Source organism: Eumetopias jubatus, unplaced genomic scaffold (genome assembly GCF_037043125.1).
Source record: "Eumetopias jubatus isolate StellerSeaLion01/CBP00866 unplaced genomic scaffold, mEumJub1_p1.0 scaffold_1, whole genome shotgun sequence".
NCBI classification, from domain to species: Eukaryota; Metazoa; Chordata; class Mammalia; order Carnivora; family Otariidae; genus Eumetopias; species Eumetopias jubatus.
This window is the reverse complement of record NW_028274807.1, coordinates 193,956,201-193,980,726: the sequence shown is the minus strand read 5'-3', so window position 1 is coordinate 193,980,726 and position 24,526 is coordinate 193,956,201. Positions and strand designations below refer to the sequence as shown.

At 36.9% G+C, this 24,526-nt stretch overlaps 1 protein-coding gene across 2 annotated transcripts in view; it reads right to left on the bottom strand.

Moving 5' to 3' along the window:
* The window catches only part of ERC2 (ELKS/RAB6-interacting/CAST family member 2), a 936,802-nt gene that overhangs the window by 619,361 nt on the left and 292,915 nt on the right, over window positions 1-24,526 (bottom strand). For both annotated transcript variants that reach the window (XM_088022015.1, XM_088022017.1), the window contains one exon: window positions 20,176-20,343. In XM_088022015.1, coding sequence (XP_087878141.1) covers window positions 20,176-20,343 — 168 coding nt within the window. The remainder of the gene's footprint in view (window positions 1-20,175; window positions 20,344-24,526) is intronic.

Below are 24,526 nucleotides of genomic sequence, written 5' to 3'. Positions count from 1 at the left end.
AATACTACATCAAAAACTAATGATGTGATGTATGGCGATTAACATAACATAATAAAATATATATATATATAATTATGATATAAGAACAACTAGAACACTCACTATCTTTCAGCAAGTACATGTCTTTCTGTAAAACAAAACTGTATTCCTTCAAAGAAATCATGGCTTCCGGGGTATCTGGGTGGCTCAGTCCATTAAGCATTTGACTCTTGATTTTGGCTTAGGTCGTGGTCTCAGAGTCCTGAGATCAAGCCCTGCAACAGGCTCCACACTGGGCATGGAGCCTGCTTAATATTCTTTCTCTTTCTCCCTCTGTCCCTCTGGAAGGAAGGAAGGAAGGACGGAAGGGAGGGAGGGAGGAAGGGAGGAAGAGAAAAGAAAGAAAGAAAGAAAGAAAGAAAAAAGAAAGAAAGAAAGAAAGAAAGAAAGAAAGAAAGAGAGAGAGAGAGAGAGGGAGGGAGGGAGGGAGGGAGGGGGAGAGAGAGAGAGAGAGAAAGAAAGAAAGAAAGAAAGAAAGAAAGAAAGAAAGAAAGAAAGAAAGAAAGAAAGAAAGAAAGAAAGAAAGAAAGAAAGAAAGAAAGAAAGAAAGAAAAGAAAAGAAAAGAAAAGAAAAAGAAAGAAAGAGAAAGACAGAAAGACAGACAGACAGACAGACAGAAAGAAAGAAAGAAAGAAAGAAAGAAAGAAAGAAAGAAAGAAAGAAAGAAAGAAAGAAAAAGAAAGAAAGAAAGAAAGAAAAAGAAAGAAAGAAAATCCTGGCTTCCACGAACCTATCTATAGAAACCATACAAATTATGACTGCCCTTAAGACTTAAGTTACTTCGTGTTTTTAGATTAATTTTCAAAAAGATGAATGCTCCAACTTTTAAAGATCAAACGTCCAGGCATGCAATGCAGTTAAATATTTTTCCTTCTTAAGAAATAGTTATTACTTCTTACGGCTGAACTTTGAAGATACTATTTATCCTTTGCATGTTTAATTAAAACTATTAAATTTAATTCAGATATTCTCATTAAACTTGTCTCTTTAGAAGATTATTTTAGCAAAGTTAATACTTTCTTTTACTAGGTGTTAATATAAACAGGGTAGTTTACTTCGAGCTTTCCTTGAGGAAAGCTGCAAACTGCAACATTAGAGTCTCACCCTGCCATCCCACCCCCGTGCTAATTCCCCCCCACAGCAACAGAATACAAAGAAAATTGCTGCCACATGTGCCTGACTTGCAACCCACACAAGCTCCATCGACTCTGCCTGCAACTCAGCACAACCCAGGGCCAAGATGCACTGCACAGCCACCTAATGGCAAAGAACTTCACCCAGACTACTTTGGTTTTGCCCAAATGGTGAAAGGTCACATAGTATCACAGCCCATCACTTAAAAATGAGTCTGTAATAGCAGAAACACTGGAAACAATCTAACTGATCATCTATAAGGGAATGATTGACTAAAGCATGGTCAGCGGAGTAATGGGAAGCCATGGACAGTGAGGCAGGTCTGTGCACTGACATAGAAGAAACTCTAAGAAAGAGTAAATGAAAAAACACAGTGATTGTTTTTCATATCCAATATGATCTCATTTATGTTTGGAAAATCCCACAATAACTATATCTATCTATCTATCTATCTATCTATCTATCTATCTATCTATCTATATGATAAGTATGTAACTACTTAGAAAAGTATTTGGAAGGATATACCCCTAAATTATAAGGGTGGTTACCCCTGGGGAGGGGACACACTTCAGTGTATCCAGAAAGATAGAAGAGGAATTTATTTTATGTTTTCATTATTTATTCTATATTTTAAAATTGACAACACAAATGTATTTTTGCATTACTTTATAACTTAGAAATAAATAAAAATCCATTTGTAGTAAGAAATACGTGGGGCACCTGGATGGCTTAGTCGGTTAAGCATCCGACTCTTGATTTGGCTCAGGTCATGATGTTGGGGTCATGACTCAATCCCCACATGGGGCTCTCGGCTGAGCTCGGAGTCTGCTTGAGATTCTCTGCCTATCCCTCTCCCTCTTCCCTCCCCCTGCTCTCTCTCTCTCTAATAAATAAATAGGTGTGCCTGTGTGGCTTAGTCGGTTGGGGGACTGACTCTTGGTTTTGGCTCAGGTTGTGATCTCAGAGTCCTGGAACCAAGCCCGGCGATGGACTCCACACTCAGCATGGAGTCTGCTTGGGTTTCTCTCTCCCTCTTGCCTCTGCACTACTCCCCCTGCTGCTGTGCTCACTCTCTCTCTCTCTCTCTTTCAAATAAATAAATAAATCTATAAATAAATAAATAAAATCTTTAAAAAAGAAATATGTGTCTTCCAACATAAATAAAGAGGTGCAGTTGTACTATTTTGGCTCATCGGGTTGGAAGAGTAGACAACTCTGGGCTTTTCCAGGTAGAAAAAGTTCATGGGGAGCAAAAGGAGGGCCAGAAAATGGTGAGCAACAGTATGGCTAGGTCTTAGGGGGAATGGAAATTCCTTTCTTGATATCCAAGGAGATGGGGTGGCTCAGGAGTGATGCTAAAACACCCACTGCTCCTGTAATTCAATCTCTTCACCACTGCTTCTTCTACTGCTACCAATACCCTCCTTTTCTCTCCACCTCATGGCTTCTGATTGCTTTTAGGTTCTGCTGCCTCACAGCTTCTGCTAAGTTCCTTCTCTTTAGCCCTCTCAACATCTCTGCCACTCTATGGGCTTTGTGTCTTTATACCTTGGGTTCAAACACTCCGAGAGAGCACAAAGCATATTTAATGAACGCATCTACCATTCCATATACCTCTCCCACCCCATTTAATCCTTGGAACAGCTCTCTGGGATTCAAGGAGACAAGTGACTTGCCCATCCAGTTAGTCCAACCTCAAATCTCGGAATTTGTCCTTAATTCCTTCTCTCTTTATCTCTGCATCCATATCCAATTCCTCCACATCCTGACAACTATCCCTCCAAAATGGATGGCAAAACCATCCTCTTTTCTCCACCTCCACACCATCACTGGACCCGATCTACCATCATTCCTTACCAGGATGTTTACAGTGGCCTCTCAGGCCATTCCCACACAGAAGCCAGAATGGTCTTTTAGGAATGGAAATCAGACCACCTACCACCTTGTTTAAATCCTGCCAGTGGCTTCCCATTGCACTATGAACCCAATCTTATTTCCTTGCTGTGGCCAACAAGACCTTCCTTGGCTTGGCGTCTGCCATCTATCCAAGTTCACCTTCTCCTACTCTCTCATGCATTCTACTTGGGCCTCACTGGTTTCTCTTTGTTCTATGTACACAAAGCTCACTCCTGACTGAGGGTCTGGACACTTGTACCTCCCTCCATCTGGGATCACTATCTGATCTAGCATATTTACTGTTAAAAGGTCCTTTTCATATATGTTTGTTTTATCTACCACCATTGCCCAAATTTACACTTGAATGTAAGCTCCATCATAGCAGGGATTTTTGCCTATTATGTTCTCTGCTCTGTCTCTAGTACACAAAGTAATGTCAGCTTCATAGAAGCCATCAATGAATATCTGTTGAATGAATGAATGAGCAAATTTTCAGTTGACACCGAGCTACAAAGACACAGACTTGGAACTCTAAAGCAGTCTTGTTTCTGACCCCAAAACTGATAAGCTCAACCCCTATGCTATACAGCCAATCTACCCATCCCATCCCTATTTCTTTCTCCTACACACACACACACACACACACACACACACACATACACACACACACAGCAAGCAGGACACACCAGTCACAAAGAATTACTCACTGTTTCTTGTACGTACAGGCCGCACTTTTATCCTCTGCACTATTTCTTCTGCTTCAAACACCCGTTCCATCACCCCTTTTCCATCACAGTAAACACCGCTCCTCCTTCAGCGTCCATCTGAAAGTCCCCTCTTCATTAACACCTGTCCTGACTCCCTCCCCCACAGATATGTTAATTCCTGGTGTTTCATAGTTCTCTGTTTCTGCCCTTATTATTGAACATATTCCATGATATTATTTTTGGTTCTGAGTCTCTACACAGGGAGACCCTAAGGACAAGGCAATGTCCTTAATCTAACCTACCCTGACGTTTCTCAGTCAATATGTATTACAGATAATTATTAAAATCCACTCTACATACACATAAAAGTTTTATAAAATAAAAAAGGCTATCAGAAGTACCAGGTAGTACCAACCTCATAAAACTAATATGAGGATGATTTGACATCACAAATGGGCTCGACATCTGGTAAATGTTTAGTAAATATGATATCCTACTATTGTTTTGGTTAATAATACCTAAGACTTCTTGTTGGCAAAATCTGTCAAACTGCATTAATAACTTTATTCTACTGATTTTACCAATTGCAAGCACCTAAGGGAAAAGCACTTTAATTATGTTTATCATCAGTATAAAGCATTAAGTGGCCAATAAAAATAAGAACTAGGTGCTTTAGAAATGTTGCTAACTTGAATTATAAATTTCTGGTTAGGAAATAGTGCAATGCCCAGGATAAGACTTTGTGTAATAATTTCTCTCTAAAAGAGTGACATTATAGACAAGTACTATAAAAATGAAAATAAATGCAAAGCTACATTCACTTTCTCATAGTGGTCACTCAACACAATATCTTCCCAGACTGGGAAACTTTCCCAAACCTTGTCAAGATTCTTTGATAAAACCCACACCTACAGTAGAGAGAATTGAGCAAAACTAGATTTTGCAGAAGCAGGAAAACATACAAGTTAGGATGGCTCCATCCTCAAGAAAATCACAGTCAAGTCAAAGAGCAATTCTGGAAACTCAATGGCAAGTACTACACTAAGAGAGAGCAGAAAGTGTTCAAGGCCACATTATCCAGGAATCATGAACAGCAACAGATTTCTGCCAGGACCTAAAGATACGTGGAGAAAGAAGATGAGAAATTTGTCCAAAAGCAAAGGGGGAGTGGAAAAGGAAATGAGCTTGCCAGAACTTATCTATACAAGTTCTAAAACTGCACAAAAGAAATATTTTCAAATCACCCATGTCTTAATTCTCTCTCAAATCTTACATAAAGGAGCATTCTTTTCTCTTTTTATGTTCTCAAATTCACTCTACAATACATTAAGATATCTTGATAACAATCTTAGCTCTATGGTATTGCACCCAACATGTGGTATCACTTTGAAACTCACTTTCTAGAGAAAGACTAGAGAAAGCTGGTTTAGTTCTTCTGAACTAGGATTTAGATAAACTCAATTTACAAAACACACACCCGCACACTCTAACAATTCACTCCATAATAAATGTGCTTCTCCTTTTGTAGTATTTAAGAAGTTTCAAAACCGGGACAAAGAAAGAATAAAATTAACAAGGTTTTACCAACTGTATTTCATTTGTTATATACTTTTTCTTTCTAAAATATGTAAGATAAATATTTAGGATTCCTTGGACTAGACTTATGTTTTTACTAATAAGAAAACACCGAGATTGTAAGATGAATAGAAGAATCCAAGCAGGCAAAATAAAGTCTTCTAAACTTCTAGGCTGAGTGTGAAATAGAAATTAGATCCTCTGATGACTGATACCCACTAATGTGGGTAAAAGAAATGATGTCAAGCGCGAATCATGTGGCCATGGTCTGTGCCTGGCAACCCAAACCATTTCCAGGGAAGTTCTCGAGGATGAACCCTGCCTAAATGGAGTGAGTCATTAGCAGGTCCCTGACATCAGCCAGCTGCAATCTTATAGGAACTGGCAAGATTGAAAAAAGAGTTCCAAAGCTTCAACATAAAAAAGCTCAATTGATTCAGCTTCCCTATCAGATTTCCCAGTGCTTTTTTCTAGGTCTTTTACATCCAAATTACCTTCTCATAAAAACAAAGATTTAGAAAAACTAGAAAAAGTTAAAATAAGACTTTTTCCTTCTAAAAAGTGTACTTTCATTGATTCAGTAAAAGGTATGAAATCATCTTCAGGGTCACCATCGAGTTTAGAATAATTTAGAAGAAAAAGCATCTGTATACATAAGGACATAATGTACCAGGGTAGGTAGGTAGGAGACATCTTATGGCATACCACATCACTGGGAATGAAATTCAAAGAGCCTATGCAGGCCGCTACTCATTTATTTTTTATTTTGTTTTCAATGTTTTCTTACATAAATTTCAAACATATACAAAAACACAAAAAATAGCACAATGAATCTCCATGACCCACTTCTCACTTTACATGTATCCACTCATGGCTACTACTCCCGTTTCTTCTATGAACCCCAACCGCATACCCTTCCCAGCCCCTTAATTATTTAAAATCAAATACCAGATATTGTATCATTTCATCTGTAAATGCCTTAGTATGTACTTTTTTTTTTTAAGATTTTACTTATTTATTTGACAGAGAGAGAGAGAGCACAAGCACAAGCAAGGGGAGAGGGAGAAGCAGGCTTCCCCCTGAGCAGGGAGCCCTATGCAGGGCTCAATCCCAGGACCCTGAGATCAAGACCTGAGCCAAAGGCAGACGTTTAACAGACTGAGCCACCCAGGAGTCCCTTTAGTATGTATTTTTAAAAGATAAGAATTTTATATTAAATTTTAAAAATTCCACCATCATACTTAGAAAAATTTACCAATTATTCTTTACTATCATCAGTTTAACCTACAAATTCCCCCAGTGGCTCACAATTTTACCATTTCGCTTATTTGAATCAAGATCAAACAAGGTTCATACATTCTGATTGGTTGATATGTCTCTTAAGTTTTTTTTGATATACAGTTTCCCTCTCTACCTCTTTCTCTTTTTCCTTGAAAAGCTTTGTTGTTGTTTTAAAACAAAAACAGTCATCTGTCCTACCAAGGTTTCCCCTAATGGGGAAATTGCCCACTGCAGCCCTTAGAGCTGTTTGCCAAGTTCCTCTCTGTCCTTTGTCCAGTAAAATTCAGGTTTGATTTTTCTGACAAGACTTTAATTGCAATAGAGTGTACTTCCATCTGGAGGCATGTACTATTTGATGTGACATCCATTAAAACTCAATCCCTAGGGGTGCCTGGGTGGCTTAGTCGTTAAGCGTCTGCCTTCCGCTCAGGTCATAATCCTGGGGTCCTAGGATTGAGCCCCACATCGTGCTTCCTGCTCAGCAGGAAGCCTGCTTCTCCCTCTCCCACTCCCCCTGCTTGTGTTCCCTCTCTCTCTGTGTTTCTCTCTGTCAAATAAATAAATAAAATCTTTAAAAACAAAACAAAAAAACTCAATCCCCAGGATCCACTAACTAAATCATAAGAGGATGCAAAATGGTGATTAGTCTAGCATTCTTCATTTATTACCCGGAATACTTCTTTATAGAGAAACTTCTCTTTGTTAACTCTTTTGACTACTCTGAGGTACAATTTATAAAAAAGTTATAATAAATGCTCATTTCTTTTTCTTTATTTACCGGTTTCAGTAATAGTATATTGGTTCCCTAGAATCTACAAAAGAGCTTTTTTTTAAAGAGTTATCATTCTGACCTCATGGATTTAAGAGTATTTTATGTGTTATTGATGTTCAAATTCTTTGTCCAGTGGGTACACTTTTTTTATTCGTTCCTGAGTCTTTCTGACATGGCCTGTCTTTGATAGCTTCCCCACTTTCTGGCATGACAAGATGTTCTAGGCAACATCCCCTGCCCCAGACATAGACTTTTCCATTTCTACAAAGGCTTTTCATGGGAAAACAGTAAATCTGACACTAGGAATGTTCATTGCTACCAGATTGGTCCTTGTTTCTAGGGCTTTACAGAGTCATCGCCACAATATAAATATAAAACATTTATCTATATAAGTCTATATGTTGTTAAAAAGGAAACAAACTAAGACGACAGCCATATCTTTTCTTAACTTCATCAATCTTGCACTGTATTTCTTTTCTCCTAAGCTCTTAGTGACACAAACAGAAACACTCCTTTGTTTTATCTCAGTTTTCACACACACCTGCCTTAGAATAATAATACCCACATTACCATCAATAATATAATTACTGAAAAAGGTTTAAGATTCTTTGAATATTTTTTGTTTGTCCCAGACCGTATACCATGAGAGATGTACACTCAAAGTACTGTGTTTTAAAGCCACTTGGAATAGATGCTCCCCACATTACCATCAATAATATAATTACTGAAAAAGGTTTAAGATTCTTTGAATATTTTTTGTTTGTCCCGGACCGTATACCATGAGAGATGTACACTCAAAGTACTGTGTTTTAAAGCCACTTGGAATAGATGCTCTCCTCTGTGGTTATACTGCTACTCAGACACATAGATAGGTTTGTTGGTTTCATTTTCCTTTGAACTTTTTAGGGATTACCTTTTTAGATTCAATTTTGCTTTGTAATTATGTATTTATATGGCTCCAAAGTCAAATCTATAAGACAAAATATATTCAAAGAAGTCTGGGTTCTCTCCCTGTCCACTCATTCTACTGTGAAACAAATAATATTATATATATTTGCATTCCCTTAATCTCTTAGGTAAACAGTAGCATACCCTCTGCACTTTTTACCACCTTCTTTTTTTTTCCATTTAACAATATATTCTAGAGGTCACTCCATATCAGTATATAGAGATATTCTTCATCTCTTACACAGCTACAAGTAATCCATTTTGTGGATCACAATGACTTATTCAATCAATCCCCTCCTGGTAGTCATCTTGGTGGTTCCCAGTCTTTTGCTATTACAAATAGTATTGCAGTGAACAGTCTCTGATATTTTGTATTTCTGCCAGTGTATCTTTGGGATCTAGAGATTCTGGGAAGAACTGGGATTGCAGTCAAAGGTAAACGTGTGTAATTTGCTAGATGTTGCCAAATTCTCCTCTGAAAGGGGATATATCAATTTGCATTTTTACCACACTGTTATTAGAGAGCTAGTTACTCCCACGGTATTACCAATAAATAGAGTACATTTCAAGTCTTTGGATTTTTGCCATTCTAATAAGTGAAAATTATTTTTCAATGTAGATTTAATATGCACTTCTCTCATCCTGTGTCAGGTTGAGCATCATAAATTAAGCACCATTTACATTTATTTTTCTGTGTACCGTCTACCTATCAGGCCCATTATTCTATAGGGTTGTTGGTTCTTCAGTTCACTATTTTTAAAAAACCTTATTTATTAAGGATATGAACCGTTTATTTGTAGCACAGCTTGCATGTATGTAGCCCAAGTTGTTATCTGTCTTTTACCCTGTCTGATACTTTTTTGCCAAGCAAAAATTCTTTACCTCGTGTCATCAAATTTATCAATCTTATACATTATGCTGTCAGATATTGACTCATAGTTAGGAAAGTTTTCCCCATACCTAAGTTATAGAGGAGTTAATCAGTGTTTTCTCCTACTACTAATATCAAAGCATCATCTGAGACTGGTTACTTTCATTGCTAGTGTGATGTAGTATCTCATCTAATCTTCTCACTATACCTCCAATGATATAGGAGAGCAACAATGGATCCAACATTTTTGGCATTCCTATATTATGCTAGGCACTGCTCTCAGAGCTTATATACCCCAGTAAAAAAAAGCAAAAGGTCCTTTCCTGTAAGAAGCTTATACTGCGATGAAGTTTTCCTTCTATATAAATATTAGGTTAATAAAGGAATAAAATAAATACTTAAGTGCAGCACAGTAATGAGAACCCCAGCCAGGCCACAATGTTCCTGAGGAATAAGATTATATTTTTGTGTCCCACACAATCTATATCAAGAGACGTTAACCAACAATGTGACCCTTGAAAATTTAAGGATTTGTAAATGAAAAAAACCTCTAAGCATTAAAACAATTTCTCCTTTTGGTTAGGTACTTTCACAGACTTACTCAGAGGCCCTATTGTATGCCCACGGTCTTTATGGGTTCTGTCAAGCAACCAACAATTCACTAAATTGAATCTTTCATGAATCAACCCTAGTGAATGCTCAAGGACAAAAGGAACTACAAATAATCTTAAAATTTTTTCAATAATCACATTATGGGTGATAATGTTGGCAACACTTATCTCTTATTTACTTCTGTATTCCTGGCACCTAGCACTATGCCTAAAATCCAGTAGGTACTTTGTAAATAACCTACTGGAGATCCAACTAAGAAGGTTACCAAAATGATACTGTACACCTAAATTTCACATCTTAGTGCTCTGTCTCTTTCTCTTTTACACACACAGACACACACACACACATGCATGCACAGCAAGGTGCAAATGATTAATTTTTTCCAAATTAAATCTTAAAAATTCATGTATATTTTTCCACAAATGCACACTTTGATTTTGGATGGGAATAAGGTTGAAGAGTTGACAAATCCTAAGCTCTAGAGCTCCGACAGTCCCGAGCTGTTCTCCAAGTCATGCCTTTCCCCTCTTCCTCTACTGCCCTCAGAAAAGCTGTCAAAGGTGGTCATCACTATGGAGAGAGCAGACACCCAGATTTGCTGGCACTAGGCTAAGGAGTCACACTCAGTAAATGAGGAGTTAGATCTTCTCTTTTCCTTCACATTTGGCAAGGTCTTAATGACAGAACTTAGGATCTGTCCAGTTTCAAATTAACAACTGCCAAGTAGTATTTTATCATCATTCTGTTATAATCATAAGGATTTAAGAAATCACTACATATGAAAATAAGAAAACAAAATACAAAATAATTGCAAGAAAATAAATTTCATACATTTCAAGACAGAAATGCTTGCAATAAAAACAAACTTCTATGGTTAAAGTGATCCTCAACTACACAACTTTTTACCTCAAGTTGTATTCTCTTTCTCTCTTTTAATAAAACAAGAGAGGGAAAGTCTATGTCTGTATGGAATAAATCTCTGTATTTAATTTTAAAAAGAATAAAGTTCATATGAAAATAGGAAAAAGATTCTTGCAGAAGCCCTGAAATTTAACTTCACTCTTTACATTTTGGTTTGATATGTAAATATACACATAAAGAAACCCAACCACAGTAAATGTTAGCCTTTTCCAGAGGAATAGAGGCAAGTGTTACAAATGTGGGTCCAGTGTCAGGAGAACATAATCATAATGTAAACTGGTTATTTCTAAATGGTGCCCTCAAAAGGAAAAAAATGAATGGAAGTAGTTAATAAATTCTGTTTTCCATAAAATTCATACCAAAAAAAAAAAAAGAGAGAGAGAGAGAAAGAATGTGAGCTTGGAGGTCAGTGAGAGTTTTGTTGAATTTCCCTCCTCCTAAATTCTGTCATCTCCTTTTTAAACTGGCAAGTCAGCTTCCCACAGACATGACAGAAATACATTCTTTTTTTCCTACAAACCATTCACCAACAAGCAACACTTACCAGAGGACATGTACTTTCCGATAGACAATTGGTTAATTGGATATTGTCACTTCCAGTTGCAGCTTAATATAGTATAGACAATCCCTTTTTCAAACAAAAATATAACCAAACAAAAGTATTAATGATCTATTTCTTTTGTTTCAAAGAATATAAAGGGCTCTGACTCCATATCTCTACATTCCAAAATAACAGACGCAGATTATGAAGGGATCTAATGTAGAAATTAAAATGATTCAGTTATCTCAATTACATGTTTAGCCACATAGGTCAAATAACATCCCAATGAACTCAAAAAGAAGAGCCAAATTCTTTTGTTTCACAAGAAAAATAAGTTGCTCAAAATAAACTGACAATGGGCTAAGGATTGGAAAGTTTTTGATTAAAAAGGAATTTTTGTTGGAACACTTATAATGAGATTTGAGCTGCAGTAACAATATAAAATTGAAAGCAGAATTACATACAAAATGAGTATTGTAAAATATCATTATTTTAGTACAATGGAAAATAAGGTGTTTGTGGTTTTACTCTATAAATTCTGTGTTGTCTGCTCATATATACCCCTTCTTGGCCATCCTCTGAATAGCCATTCTGATTTCAGAGCCTTCTGCATCAACATTCATTTGTGGTAAGGGGAACCCGCACAGTCAACATCTCCTAGGCTCTACATTTCCCTCCATGTTATTGGCTTTTCAGGACTGATTCATGCCCACGCATCACATTGGTGTTCAGTTACAAGGCAGACAGTGAATTTTCCTAATCCATTTAGCGTGCTGACAGAGCCATGTTCACAATTTATAGAATTTCCTTTTAGACATCTACCTATTTCACAGTTCATTAAGATTCAAACTGAACACCTGTGTTTATAAAGTCAAAAGCAATTTTATACTAACAAGGTGTTAAATAAGGCATTCTCTGAAAGCCTGAACAACAGTAACAACAACAGAAGTACTAGGCTCTTGACCTATGGAATGAAATAATGTCTGCAGCTACCTGCATCATCCTTTAATAGGCCAGAAATTGCTATGGAACGGCGGCCAACAACCATAACACATTTTAATTCCTCCACCACAGGTCTTTTATGTTTTACCTTAAGAAAGCAAGAGTATGAGGCTGCCTTGCACATTTCACCCGGATATCTAAAATCTGCAAAACAGCTAAAAATCTTAGGAAGTAAAATGTGGCCCCTTTAAACAATGTCTTCACTAGCTAGATACAAGGACATTTTCAGCATTCTGGGGCCCGCAAAGCCTGACCCTGGCTCATTTTTATATAACCCCAAAGTTTTCACATCATTAATAAAGAGAGAATCAAAACAAAGCCCACAGACATTAGGGGAGGGAAAAGTGTGTAGTTTGGCACTGCCATCATAAATACCCTCAAAATGAAAAGGGAAAAAATAAAATGCATGTAACAGAGGTGGTGACCCCTATAACAACTGTGGTTCCCAACAGCCTTTTTTCAACTGGTAATAAACCATTTTGCAGACCTCCCAATTGTGGCCACCATGATAGTTACAGCTTTGCAAGTTTATGTCTTTTTCTTGCAGTTAAGAGTGTTATCAATAAAAATTTCAAATGATGCCTTTCCCAGTCAAATAAAAACATTTTAAAATGTGAAGCCAACAACAGGATTAGAATGGAAAAATATAAGTGACACCAGGATTTTCTTTTGTATATTTTTTTCACCAAATCCCTTAATTTATTAATTTTAAACACATTCCTTGCAAGTCTTGAAAGTGAAACAATGCACCCTAACACAGCACTGGGGTTATCTGACAGTCCTAAAAACTGGTTTTGTCATATGCTACTGACTTTTTAGAAGAAACACCTCACTTTTAAATGCCATGATGATGATGTTTATTAAACAAAAGTCTATCTCAAAAAGGTCATTTCAAATATCCTTTGAAGCCTGGACAGAAGTGATTAAAAAGGACTTCACTGCTTGCCAGTCAACCACAGCAGGAGGGAGAAGGAAAACTGTTAAAAGTAAAGGAGCACTGAGTGTTGGGCATTAAGAAGGACACTTGATGGAATGAGCACTCAGTGTTATATGCAACTGAGGAATCACTAAATTCTACCTCTGAAACTAATATTATACTATATGTTAATTAAATAGAATTTAAATTTTAAAAAAGTAAAAACAAAGTAAAGGAGCACTGATTGTAAATCCCACCTTATATACTGTGGCAAATATTATTTCTACCCACTTAAAAAAAAAAAAAAAAAACACTCCTTTGCTCAAAACGTGTGAGTTCAGAAGAAAGAGTGGTTCCTTAAGTATCTGGAATAGTTTTCAAAGCCCTGTATGAATGCATCTAGTCCCAAGGTCCCTGGAGGTCACAAAGCATTCCCAACTCCTTGTCACAGTGACCTGTATACCCAAGAGTCTGGGCCTCATCAAGAAATGAGGCAGAAGGCCCACCTCAGTGAAGAAAACCAAGAAACAAAGAGTCGTAAGCTGTGTTCTTTTCTCCATGTAACAATATTTTCATTGTCAAAAGCTTGGTTTTATGATCCACTTTGAAAACTGACAGCCCAAGTCTGCTTTCTGGTTGGGGTGTTATCACACTGAAACATCCATGACTCACTGACCAAAAATGCCGCCATGGGCCCAGAAAACACCTCCTCCTACTCCACCAGCAGCACCTTGCTGAGGAAACAATCTCCCTGAAGAAATGATCATCACCCCTTCTGTTAAAATGCACTTAATTTTTTACCTTGCAAATGTACAACATGTGTATATCATAGACAGTTTAAAGATCATCTGAGTTTCCAACACAAAGAGAAAATATAGTAAGGTACTGTTGTCCATTCTTTTGCTTTTTTTTTAATAAAGTATGCATGCATGCATAAGGATAGGTATGTACATATAATCATAAACATCTTTAAAGAAATAAAAAGTAAATATTATATAATAAATTCTTCTTAATATACCAGGATTCTAGACTTCATGAAACAATTGTTCCCTCCCAAGAGTTTGGGCAATATCCTTCATTATTATAACCAATATGTAGCGGTTATTATAGCCATAGTGACACTAGGAGGATTTAAGTCACAGACGTATTCATTCTTTTTTTTTAAAGATTTTATTTATTTATTTGAGAGAGAGAGAGAATGAGAGACAGAGAGCATGAGAGGGAAGAGGGTCAGAGGGAGAAGTAGACTCCCTGCTGAGCAGGGAGCCCATTGTGGGACTCGATCCCGGGACTCCAGGATTATGACCTGAGCCAAAGGCAGTCCTTAACCAACTGAGCCACCCAGGTGCCCAGAAGCATTCATTCTTAACTCTTCATAGCCAATACCGGGTTTTACCTAATAAGCACCAAACAGCAGTGAACTCACCTGTTAAGATAGGATTATAAAACTTGCCATAAACTTTGCCATGAAGATTAAATGAGACAATGTATGTCATCTCCTTGACACACACAAAAAAAACACTCAGTCCATGGGAGCCCTTAAGGAAAGCACTAGATTTCTGGTTAAGAGCTCAGGTTTTGCAATCCAGGGCCCTGTGACTCACCATTGTATGACCTTAAACAAGTTCTGAGACTCTATCTCCTCATCTTGAAAATGGGGTTAATAATACCAGCTTCACAAGTTGTGAGTCAAGTTTAAGATAAAGTATCACATGGGAAACATTTAGCTATATCTCCTGAAACTCAATATAGCAGCCACAAGACACTCAGTAGACATTTGGGCAAGAGAATTAAATTAAGAAGTCCAAGACCAAGAGCTCATGAGATTATGGGCCCCACCTTGTTCAGAACCTTGCATATGATAGATGCTCAATAAAATATTATCAAATGACACCTCATTCATTTAGACAAGTTGAGGGAAGAGTCTGTCTGAAGTACAGCAGATTGAAGCATTTCTAAGTAGATGCAGTAACTCGTAAAATAATCCAGCAGAGTGTCTGTAACCCCATAAATACCATTCCCTTTCTCAAGGAAAGCCAAGTTGCTTGAGTGTGGATTCAAAAAGGACCACCTTTATTCAAAACATAAAATCTTAACATTATCATAGTAATCACCTTAGCAACATTAGCCTTCAATTATGAGATATAAATGGACATTTCATACAGCTTGCATGCTTTATCTTCAAAGGAACTAAACATGTATTTCTTTTTATCTTCTTTCCCTCCTTTACTTATCTGCTTTTAAACAATAGAAGGAAGACGAAGTCCAATTAAGATTTTATGTGGAATTATTGTCAACCAGTGATAATGAAATCACTGAGCATTCATGGTACTATAAATCAGTTAGTTCTCTATCATATATCCATATACCCAATGAAGTGTTGGCTAGATAAAGGCAGGTATCATATCCAGCAATAGTAGTCATGCAAAAATTATGTGTTGAATGAAAAAATGCATGAAACCTACAGGGCAGAGATCTTCAATGTCAAATTCTTGGAAATGCTTCAGAGCATCTGTAAACTGCCTAAAATTATATACATGATTGCAAGTGACTATAAATGTATGTGTGCCAAGGTAAATTTTTCTAATGAGTGAGCCTATAGACTGCATGAATTCTCTTTTATACTGCTTACATTTTATAAACAAAAACAAGGAACGCTTCAGTAGCTGAGTCAGTTAAAGGTCCAACTCCTGATTTTGGGTCAGGTCATGATCTCAGGGTCATGAGATCAAACCCCACATCAGCTCCACACTCAGTGGGGAGTCTGCTTGAGATTCTTTCCCTCTGCTCCTCCCACCCTTCCCACTCCCTCACTCTCTCTATCTCAAATAAATAAATCTTTAAAAAATAAAAACAAAAATGTTATGGATCTTTGCTATGGAACTGTGACTAACCTAACCTACATATGTTGCCCCTTGCCGTTATGAACACAAACCCCTACATATTTGTTAATAGGTTCTAAAGTGTTTATTTTTAAACAAGTAGAACTCTTACCAGATCTATTTGGAACAGAAATGAGTATAAAAGCAAGCATTATATGCCACTATCATATAACACATCTTCCAGAAAACATGCAAAAGAGTCGCCGTGCCGGGCGGTTTGGAAATCACGCTGGGCTGGGGAAAAGTGGACCTGCCAGAAAACCGAAGGAAGTCTCTTAATACGGGGACAGAACAAAATAGATGACACTTCCACATTTTCTTCATTTCTCTGTATCATTCTAAGACATAAAAAACTAACTCAATTAAAATATAAAACTCTTGGCTTGGTAAATGCAGACACACAAGTTCAAAGGAGACCCACAGAGGCATAACGCACAGAATGCATGATAAGAAAAGAAGTGAGGTAGAGGATTCCCCCAAACATCCCTGATATACAAAAGTAATAATAACAACAGCAATGATGATAGCACAATTTACAACTAGAACCCCTTCCTAGAGTCAAAACACTTTTCACATAGATGCATCAGGCTGGCAAAGTGACAGACATTTCATAGATCAAGACATGGAGGCTCAGACAGGTTTAAGTCTTATTCATACTGCAGTTACGAAATGGGGAGGCAAAGGCATGTCCATACATCTCCCACCTCCAAATGCTATGTTCTTCATACATTTTACTTCAGATCATAGAATAATAGCTAGGCCTTTCATCTTCCTAATTTCTGATATGTTGGTAATTATTCATTGAAATCCAGAAAAATCAAGATGCTAAAAAAGCCAATTCATGATTATCTCTATTGCCATGGAATTAATGTGTTGGTGGATGGGGTAAGTTGGTACGTAGAAAACATCAAGGAAGTAGCAAAATAAGAAACTTGGCCTTGGGATCCTTTGAAGCTATTTTAAAAAGTAAAATGTTATGTTAAGAGCTATGTGGTTTATCTCTGTGTATGTGTAATTATTATTCCATTGATTTATTGCACACATGTCAAAAAGCATCTGGGCATTTGTACAAGTTAAAACAAACCAATCCAGGAGCCAAGCCACATAGCCACAAACCCAGACAACTTGCCTCCCACCCCTCGTCCCACCCTTCATCCCACTACCTCCTAAATGCAAATCTCCTGGTAGCAAAAGCTTTCCTTGCACAGATGAAACGTTAAGCCAGTGGCATCTGTCCTTTATACCCTTTTCTAAGAGTAGCCAAAACCCAGTTGATGGTACAGATTTTCCAGATAAACCAACATGCTCTTCCCACTCTAGGGACGGCCCTCCTGTTTTGGCAAGAGCTTTCAGGAATGACTCAGGAATCTAATTGGAAGGACCTATCACTTATAACCTCCTCCAAGAATGAGCACCATATCTTTCATATGAGTGTAAACTCAGGTCTTTCACTGTAGGGCATGACAAAACATAACATATCTCATTCACTGACTCACCCACTAACCCACCACATGTTAGGTAGGGAGACTCGTATTTCTGTCTGTTTCTCGAAGAAGTGGGAAAATCACTTTAATGTACATTACCCTGCTGCCAAAAATCCTTTGCTTATGATCCAACAATTAGAGCTAATTTCAACCTCAATTGCTTCCCCTAAGAGATGGACATCATTAGGTAACATTCTCCATTTCCATTTACAAAGATTTTAAAAGAAGAAAAAAAGGCAAAAGAAATTGCCTTGGATGTTTCCAGCTGATAAAATCATTAATTTCCCACTCCCAACTTCAAAGCAGGAAACTAGAAAATCATCTCACTTTCTCTGCACATGCAGAATAATTTTTCCTACTTCAAAGCACCATCTCTTTATTGGGTCATTTTAATTATTGAACATGGGATGGAAGCTATCCACATAATGCTACCACTGTCTTTTTCATGAAAAATGTATAGGTCTGATTTGGACTACATTAATTTGAGAAGAGTAAAATACAGGGGAGAGTATAAGGAAAGGGAAAGAGGCCGGGGGATACAGCACTCATCAGCATAAGGTAATGAGAGGAAGGTAATAAGCTTTTTTGAGCTGACTTTTCTTTCTTGCTTGCTAGAAAGGAACCATCAAGAAGCCCCATTCCCAGTTCAAGCAATACCACAGCAGATTACCTTGCTTCTCAAATTTCCTTCTACCTAATACACAGCAACAGAATTACACTAACTTTACTAGTAGTGCAGGTATTATTGCCAACCCAAGACAACCGTGTGTTGTGAATAACCACTGTGAAAATAAACTTAAACCTTGTTCTACAACAGGGGTCAGCAAACTATCTGGCCCTGTTCAGAGTACGACTGCTAGAGAGAGGACATTTCAATTCCCACGCAACCCTCTTCCCACAAAATCACAATGCCATGGCTTGGCAAACGTTCTCTGTAAAGGGCCAGAGAGTAAATATTTTCAGCTTTAAGGGCCAGATGGTCTCTATTGCTATTAAATTCTGCTGCTGCTGCCCAAAAGCAGCCAAATACAATACATAGATGACAGGGTGTGGCTGTCTTCCAATAAAACTTTATTTATAAAGACAGGCAGTAAGCAGGATTTGTCCCATAAGCCATAGTTTTTAATCCCTATTTAGACAAGTGCTAGATAGCAGAAATGTTCTATAGCTTGCTTTCTCATACACTAGTCACTAGCCACATGTGACTATTAAATACTTGAAATATGGCTAGTGTGACTAAGAAATTACACTTTAAATTTTACGAATTTTAGTTAAATTTGATTGGCCATATGTGGCTAGTGGCTACAGTATTAGCACTGTTCTACATACTATTCACTGCAGCCTCTTCAAAAGAGATACAAGCTGTCATCCAATTTATGGCATAGTTCAAATTTTTGCTGTGCAAAATAAAATATTCATGCTTCCAAATTCACAATGAAACTATACAGAACGGAACATGATATTTCTTAAATGTGAGATATCTACATCAAGGCCAAAGTGATCATTTTGGTTTGCAGTGATCTAATAACTGCCTATGAGCCAGTGTCAGGTGCATAGGGGCTGAGTCACATTCATGCCAAGATCCATCCAATCTGGAAGTTGTTTCCTTTCACCTCTGGACACTCTGCTGCACCTTGACTGAGGGCATAGGCCTACTCAATGGTCCCATTAACTCCAAGGAAAATCTAAACCTCCCCACAGACCCAAAAACATATACAAAGACATGGCTTAAAGAGCACAAGAGAAAACATGTAACTCAACTAGACTGCTTTCTCCTACAGTAACCCACATAACATACTACCTCAACACAAAAAATGAGAGAGATTCACCACATTCTTTGCTATTGTCCACATGCAATAATTTATTTTCTGGCAACTGTTTTACTTACATAACTAGTTTGTGTTTTGCCTTTCTTGGCACACTCAAAGATGTAATCCAATGAGGAAAAGCAAGGAAATAGGATAGTAACGTGTATTTGGTTTTCTTTTCAGTATGAATAAGAAGTAATAAACCAACATTTCTTTTAAGAAACTCACACAATATCAACTTTCTTCAATGGGTAAAAGAATCTTGAAAATTGAGGATATTCTTTAGGAAGTAAGAAAGCCCTGGAATCACAGAGAGGGACCTATACAGATACACAGCAAGTAAGGTAGATGACATTCCGACTTTTTTATGATTTTTGATAATACCATTCTAGATCCAACCATTTATTTATGGTTCCCAAATCTAAAAAACTCTGAAAATGAAAAAAAAATTCCAGTGTGAAACAAACTCTTTTGGTGGCACAACCTGACATGAACTAATAGGGTGCTACTTATACAGTCTTTATTTATCCTACTTTAGGGTGAGGAATTTTTTTTCTGCACAAATAGTCATGTATTTGTTACAGGGTATTGCTGTATCCACACTGGGAGTGTTATGCAATCTGTGATATGGGTCTTACCTTTCCAAAATCCCTGGAATATCTGATATCCAAAACACATCTGGCCCCAAGGGTTTGGATAAGGGATCTTCTAAAGAAAGCTGTCCAGGTAGGATATTTTCTATCGACTCAACGTCTGCTGCCTGTAATCGTGAAACAGTGCCTTACCTCGGTCTGAAGGATGGCAGCCCTCTGTTCTTTGGCAGTAAGCGACTCTTTAAGCACTTCAATGTGTTGCTTGCAATCTGAATTTTGATTGCTAAGGGTTTCAAGCTTTGTTTGTAAGGCAAGAAGTTCTGACTCCTTCTTTGAAAGCTCCTGCTTCAGTTGATCAATCTGTGAAACAACAACATTGCAAGAAATTAGAAGCCACAGTTTCTACTCTTTACATTTGAGAACTGCTGATTTCTCTTAATTTTCAGTAGCCAATGATCATTAATCCAACAAGGCAAGCCATGAGTTTGCTTAAAAAGATGGCCTTGGAAGTCCTTATGGGTCTGGGGAGGCTCTGTAAAGGTGGCCAAGAGTATAGAAAACAGGTAAGGTCAGCAAACTGACCTTCCACCCGACCAAGAACTAAGTTCACAATGGAATGAAGGCTTCCTAGTCAGACCTACTCCCCACCCATGAAACAACATAGACTATTCACCATGATCCTAAGAAAGGTCAACAGGTTGCTAATAAAGGTAATTAACCCAAGTCATACCCTGGTCCTTCTCTGCTACTCCACAGTGGAAATGATCATTCAAGGCAATCATTTGACGAAAAAAGAAACCTCACCCCCAACCAAAAAAAGTAAGCATTAAAGGTTTTTTGTTTATATTACATACTGAGAAGACACAAAAGAACATACAATTATGCAAAGTATAAGGAAAAATAATATAAGAAACATCCATCATTCAAGTCACCAAAAAAAGGTCATTAGAATTATCTATGTCCCAATCATTTCTATCTCCTCCCCCACTTCGGAAATAATTACCACCCTAAATTGTGTGTTTGTCATTTCCTTGTTTGTTTTTACATATACTTTTTGCATTTCAACTTTATTTGTTCTGTGTAATTTTTTTTGTACTTTGCTTTTTTCTACTCAATCTTACGTCCTTAAGATTAAATCATGTTATTGTACATACAATTTATTCATTTTCACTGAAGTACAGAATTCCACTGTAAGACTCCACCACAATTTATTTGCCCATTCTGCTATTAATAGACATTTTGGTTTGTTTCCAGGTTTTTTGCTAGAACAAAAAGTGCTATTCTGGACATTCTTATATTTATCACGTGGTACACACAGCAAAAATGATCTAGGAGTTAAATTGCCAGACTACATAGTATGCACATCTTTAACTTTACTAGGTAACACCAAAATGTTTACCAGTGCTGTTATACTCATTTTCAGGGTCACAAGCAGTGTGTAAATATGCCAATCACTCCACATCTTTGCCAATATCTCATGTCACCAGACTTCCACATTTTTACCAGCCTGATAGTTGTGATAGATGATCTCCAAAGATGCCTGTCACCAAGTTTTTCCTGCTTGTACACACACGCTGTACTCAAAACTAGAGATGGAGTCTATTTACCGTCCTCTTGAACCTGGGCTAAACTGTGACTAATTTCAACTAGTAAATGCAGCCAAAGTGTCAGTTCTGGTCCTTGTCTGTAGGAGGACAGGCACATTTAGCCTCCTCCAGCTGGAAGCTGGCCACCATGTTAGAAGTCCAACCACCTTCTGACCATCATACTGTGAAGAAGCCCATATCAGCCACATGGAGAGGCCATGCAGAAAGACAGAGGCCTAAAAGAAACTGGCTCCTTCATCTTGTTCCTGGGCTTAAAGGGAAGAATTTCAATGTTTCATCATTAAGTTTGATGTTTGCTTTAGCTTTTTATAGGAACTCTTAAGTTTCAGAAAGTTCCCTTTTATTACAACTTTGCCAAGAGTTGTTTTTTTTTAATTATTAAGGAATGTTTAATATTAATAAACATTTTTTCTGCTTCTCATGATTTATCACACTTTTCACCTTTAATATGTTATTGTAATGAATTACATTAATGGATTTTTAAAAAGCTCAGCGCTCCTTAACGACTATGAAAAACCCCACTTAGTCATGATGTATTATATTTTTTATATGTTACTGGAATTAGCTTACTAATATTTTGTCAGGATCTTTCATCTATGTTTATGGATAAGACGGGTTTGTAATTTTCCCATTTGATGCTGTCCTTGTCAAGTTTTAGTACCAATTTTGCCTTCTAAATGGAGTGCTCACTCTTTTAATGTGTTCCGAAATGGTTTGTGTAAAACTGAAATTTTCTTCCCATTAACATTCATTAGAAATCACCAGTAAAACCATCTACAGCTGGCATTTTCTTTCTCCAAAGACTGTTACTTACTTCATCTATTTAATGGTTATAGGAATAGTCGTGTTTCTAATTATTTCAGTCAATTTTGATAAGTTTTTTCTCCTAAGAATTTTTCATTTTATCTAAATATTCACCTTTACTTAGCAGGAAATTTTCATAAAACCCATTTATCTTTCAATACCTATGGCATCTATGACTGTCTTCTATTTCATTCCTAACATTCTTTAATTTTATTCTCTTTTCCTTGATGAGGCTCAACAGAGGCATTTCATGTTCAATAATCTCTTCAAAGAGCCAATTTTGGCTGTGTTGATCATCTGACATTCTTATTTTTTAAGATTTTATTTATTTGAGAGAGAGAGAGCATGAGAGAGAGAGATCACAAGCAGCGGGGAGGAGCAAAGGGAGCCTGATGTGGGGCTCGATCCCAGGACCCTGGGATCATGACCTAAGCCGAAAGCAGACACTTAACAGACTGAGCCATCCAGGTGCCCCAAACATTCTTATTTTCTATTTCATTAATTTGTGCTCTTATTTTTAAAATTATCTCCTTCCTACTACTTTCTTCCGGTGTCCCAAACATTCTTATTTTCTATTTCATTAATTTGTGCTCTTATTTTTTAAAATTATCTCCTTCCTACTACTTTCTTTGGGTTTATTCTATTTTCTTTTCCTAACTTTGTAACTTGGATACTTATCTCACTAATTTTCACTCTTTTTTCTTTCCATATATATGTCTTAAGACTATAAATTTCCCTGTCAGTATCATTTTAGCTTGATGCCACTAGTTTGATATGTAGTATTGACATTACCGTCCCATCGTAAACATTTTCTGATTTCCATTATTATCTATTCCTCAACTCACAAATAATTTAGAAGTATGCTTTTTACTCTACAAATACATGGATGTTTCCTAGTTATCTTTGTGTTTTTTCTTGCTTGTTTGCTTTGTGAATAGAGAATAAGGCCTGTTTGATACTAATCATTTGAAATTGGTGTCTTGCTTTATGACAGAGCATGTGATCAGTTATCATAAATGTACTTTGTGTACTGTGTGCTAGAAAAGAATTTGTATCCAAAAATTATTGAGTGCAATAGTCTATATTTATTGGCTTGAAAATGGTTTCCTTGCCATAAAGTCTATGACAGCTTTCTCACAGTTAATATTTGGCTGGTGTGTCTTTTTTCCCTTTCAATGTATCATTAACTTTACATTGTAGATGTCTCTTGTAAATAGCATATACCTAGATTCTTTTATCCTGTCTGATAAAATTAAATGGATCATTTATTATCATTACAGATATATGTGATTCTATTTCAACCATCTTCCCTTGTGCTTTCTAAATATACTGCCATTTCTATTTTCTCTTTTCCTTCTTGCCTATTGAATGCCTTTTTTTCCTATTCTATTTTTTTGCCTCTACTCATTTAAAAGTTATACCTTTATTTATATTTATTTTATGTTTATTTCATTCATTTCTAATCTTTAGGTTACTACCCTAGAAAGTATAGCATGCTTACATTTTCAATTTACCTAAGTCTAAAGTCAATCTATGCTTACATTCTTTCTGAATAATAGAAGGATCTTGAGACACTTCAAGTTCAGCCACCATCCCCTTGACATACACATTATTGTCATGTATTTCATTTCTTCCCTGTTTTGTTTTTAGCTCATCATTACTTTTTTACAGTCCATGTTTGTTTAGATTTACCCCCACATTTGTCACAAGCTTTGTTTGTTATTCATTCCTGAATCTCAGATATTGTCAGGAATCTCCTTTTGCCTAAAAAGAAACATTTAAATTTCTTTTAGTAGGATTTTGTTGGTGGCAAACTCAATTTTTGTCTAAAACTATCTCAACTTCATTTTTTTTAAATATTGTTGCTCAGTATTAAAAGTAATCTTCTAGGCTAAGAGACATTTTTCTCAGCCGTCTTCTGACTAACAGAAGCTATTAAGAAGTCAAGCTATCACTCCAAATTCATTCCTTTATAGGTAATGGGACTGTTTTCCATTAGCTGCCTTTTTAAATAGCTTTACTGAAATATAATTTATATGACATACAATTCAACTGCTTAAAGAGTACAGCAGAAGTCACTCTCCATATTCTCCACCCTCTACCCCCAGCCCTAGGCAACTAATAATCTACCT